The sequence below is a fragment of the Vollenhovia emeryi genome, unplaced genomic scaffold, assembly GCF_000949405.1.
Source record: "Vollenhovia emeryi isolate VEMERY1.0 unplaced genomic scaffold, V.emery_V1.0 DF939752.1, whole genome shotgun sequence".
NCBI lineage: Eukaryota > Metazoa > Arthropoda > Insecta > Hymenoptera > Formicidae > Vollenhovia > Vollenhovia emeryi.
The window spans coordinates 3,205-6,648 of NW_011966614.1; the positions used below are offsets into that span (position 1 = coordinate 3,205).

The following is a 3,444-nucleotide window of genomic DNA, read 5'->3' on the forward strand; positions in this document are numbered from 1 at the left end:
TCACACTTTGAATACATGACTTTGTTATGTACATACACTTTGCACATATAACGTTAGTGTGCATACACCTTTAAAATATATGAGAGTAATTCTTAATGGTCAGTGTAAAAAGTTACATAATATAATATCATATTTAGTAACACAAATAAATATAGACAAAATAAATATATACATCTTTATTTTTATTTGAAGTACAGCACAAAATATATGATATCAATGCACCGTGGAAACCTGATGTACTAATATCTTGGTTCGAATAATTTTAATCTTACATATCTTCTATATCTTTATCAGCTTTTCACAAATATCTAAACCACATTTTCAAAAAATTAATATTTGTATTTTTAAAATATGAATACTGTTGCTTTTTCGTTAATGATAATTTTACCATACTGATACTAAATTCACATACTTGCTTCGTCATCGTGTAGAATATATGACAGTAAAGTAAGATACCGAAGTTTTAACCAGCTGTAATTATAAAGACGTTTCTTTTTGTAATATCTATTTCTACAATAATATAGTACTTTTTAGATATTCGACATCTTACCGTGGCAAAACCTTCCATAGATGCAATAAATAATCCACCAAAATTTAAAGCAAACTCCTTGGTTTCTTTTTGTAACAGGAATAATATCATCTTTTGTATGTGTATGGGGGCTCTATACCACTGCACATTGTATCTACGAAATAGTATACAGTTATTGTATATGAATCAAGTTAGAGACAAAAGCGTTTATATTAGTTACTATCACTTAAGCATATGGTAAGTCGATTTATTCTATAGTGATATATTAATTTGTATTTAATATAACTCTTAAAAAATAAACTCTTATATATTTTCATCTTTCTTACGCAGTAGAAAATACGTGACTATTATGATCTATTATATTCTGTCCAATATAGTTGGATATAAACATGTACAAGACAATAGCAATTACAAACATAACGGGAAAACACAATTCCATAAAATGATATCCAGATGATGCAATCCAGATGATCTGAAAAATGTAAGGAATTACTTTCTTGGACACACTTATTGGAAATGTGTTGTTCATATACATAATTTTTAAATAATTCACATGTGTACATACAATATTATTATACAAAATCGAAAACATACTTGAAATAGATTGATGCTCACGCAAATTACACCACACACTATTAAACAAAGTATCATGATCTCCAATACTGACATTAAGTGCTTATTCAATCTTCAAAAACAAAAAATATTACAAAATATACTGCCTGAATATTGTTGACGTAAATACAAACTTCATAGCTTGCCGGTGAATGTTGACTGCATATATTATGCCCTCAGTCATCAAAATCTTATTTTTTAGCGTAATGTTTTGCAATATATTGATATTCATTGCATGCTCAATACGATAGCTACAAATGTTGTGTTCTAATTATATAACAATTCATTAAATGATACAATTTTTCAGCTAAAAACAAATTTAAACAAATTTTTTATGTATATGTATATCCTATTATACAGGGTGCTCCGCAACTTTTTGATCGCCGTTCGAGAAGATAGAGGGACTTAAGACAAGCAAAAAAGTCCTCTACCATTTTGCACTTGGAGAATTAGTTATCGAGATATTGACGTTCAAAAATCGCCGTATTAGCCCGACCTACTGGCAAATGTAAGCACGCGGTGAAATGCGCCCGCCCGCCCATTGTCCGCCGCTCGCGGCGGTGCGCGGCGAGGAGTAGGGAGACTTATGAAAAAAGTTGACCGCTGTGCGAGCGGTCGCGTGAGCGGCGGATGGACAGCGGCGCGCCCCTCTAATTCTCACCACCTCGAAAGGCGGCCGATGGGCGGGCAGATCTCACCGCTTACATTTGCCAGTAGGTTGGGCTAATACGGCGATTTTTGAACATTAATATCTTGATAACTATTCCTCCAAGTGCAAAATGGTAGAGGACTTTTCTGTTTGGCTTAGTCCCCTCTATCTTCCCGTGAACGACGGTCGAAAAGTTGTGGAGCACTCTGTATAAAGATAATAAATGTTGTACAACAGTTGCAATTATTTATTGGACTTTTATAGTTAATTCTTATCCATATTGTAACACTTACCTAGCAATTTTAAACATTCCACAGGTATGTTGAATGTAAGTAATAAATATTGTACCTATTGCTACTATTATAATCATACCGATCCAAATTGTTACAGATATGTGCAACAGAATCAAGTAGAAATACTTCTTTTGATCGAAGTATTCTATCCCGGGTAAATTATATGATTGAGATTTATTCATTGGTACAACAATATTAATTAAATTCGACCAAAATTGAATTATAACACTACCAGAAATTCCGACAACTCCTATTGCTAGAGCAAAGAAAGTATCACATAAAGTCGTGAATGTGTAATATTATAAATTATTTTATGTACATGCATGTATATTAAGAAAAATATTTTTTAATAGACTTGCATACAAATTTTACGTTAATTCCTAGTTATTACACTTTTTTCGAATGAGTGTGTCACACTGAATCAATTTGACCCAATAAATTATTAAATAAATTTCAAACATTAAAGAAGATATTTTTATTACGAAAAGTTAATATTAGAAGTAGTATCATGTTGAAAAATTCTTAAATTTTTTAAAATTATGTTTTGCAAAAAACTTTTAATTGTTTAAATTTTTAACATTTTCATCTAATAATTTAGTCTTATGTCCTTAAAATTTTCTATTTTAATAAAAAAATAGTTTGTGAGTTTATTCCTTCTAAAAACATTATTTATTTTATATATTGAAGAAGGCATTTTTGGATTACAAAATAATTGGATTTATATATAAAAAATTAATTTATCATTGAAAATTATTAAAAATTAAAATTAAAAATTATTAAAAAATAATTTCAATAAATGAATTTTTTTACATAAATAAGTATAATCAATCCTCCGCACATCCTTCGCACTCATTACAAAAATACATGTAATGATTGCCAAACGCCAGACGTAAGCAAGAAGAGCATAGCAAGTGTATCTTGCTATCTTTTTTCACATTGCATAATACAAAACATTTCTGTAAACACTTTAGCACAAAAATAACAATACTGAAATCTGAGGAAGAACGATACCTATGTCACAACTGGGTTAAATTGATCTAGTGTTTACTGCTGCCAAACATACACTGACGCTTTAACTTTACAGGCAAGCATTTCTACTTGAGAAGGTGACTTGATATCACTACTATGAAAGACACCAATTATACAATTTTTATGCTTAAAAGACTACGTTCCGCCAAAGTCAAAGTCTGGGTCATTTTGACCAAGCGTAACAACTAAGTGTTAAAATCGAAATCTATTTTTCCATTTCAACTTAGGAACATATTTGTCATTTATCGTTAGTGCATGTTCGTGACAAATGCTTGACTATATCCATATAATAAATTCTATGTAAATGTATATACGAGTATGATAGTAATAAT

The 3,444-nt window shown here is 30.2% G+C and overlaps 1 protein-coding gene across 2 annotated transcripts; it reads right to left on the reverse strand.

Annotated features, from left to right (window-relative positions):
* Positions 1-350: 350 nt before the first annotated feature.
* Positions 351-2,316, reverse strand: LOC105556837. 2 transcript variants are annotated; one of them, XM_012003950.1, is made up of 5 exons: positions 2,084-2,316; positions 1,124-1,392; positions 856-1,001; positions 551-683; positions 351-471 (listed from the first exon to the last, which is right to left on the reverse strand). In XM_012003950.1, exons 2-5 carry the CDS (start codon positions 1,196-1,198, stop codon positions 421-423), a joined length of 405 nt encoding a protein of 134 aa, XP_011859340.1. In that variant the 5' UTR covers positions 1,199-1,392; positions 2,084-2,316; the 3' UTR covers positions 351-420. The 2 variants fall into 2 exon arrangements, with proteins under 2 accessions (XP_011859340.1, XP_011859341.1); XM_012003951.1 differs by having other exon boundaries at positions 1,124-1,408.
* Between the last annotated feature and the right edge of the window lie 1,128 nt (positions 2,317-3,444).

Bases quoted from the DNA above. Each gene is read 5' to 3' on its own strand.
- LOC105556837 (XM_012003950.1), bottom strand. From the start codon at position 1,198: ATGTCAGTATTGGAGATCATGATACTTTGTTTAATAGTGTGTGGTGTA. The intron at 1,002-1,123 runs GTATGTTTTCGA...TACATTTTTCAG, and splicing joins TGAGCATCAATCTATTTCAA to ATCATCTGGATTGCATCATC. The intron at 472-550 runs GTAAGATGTCGA...TTATAATTACAG, and splicing joins CTATGGAAGGTTTTGCCACG to CTGGTTAAAACTTCGGTATC.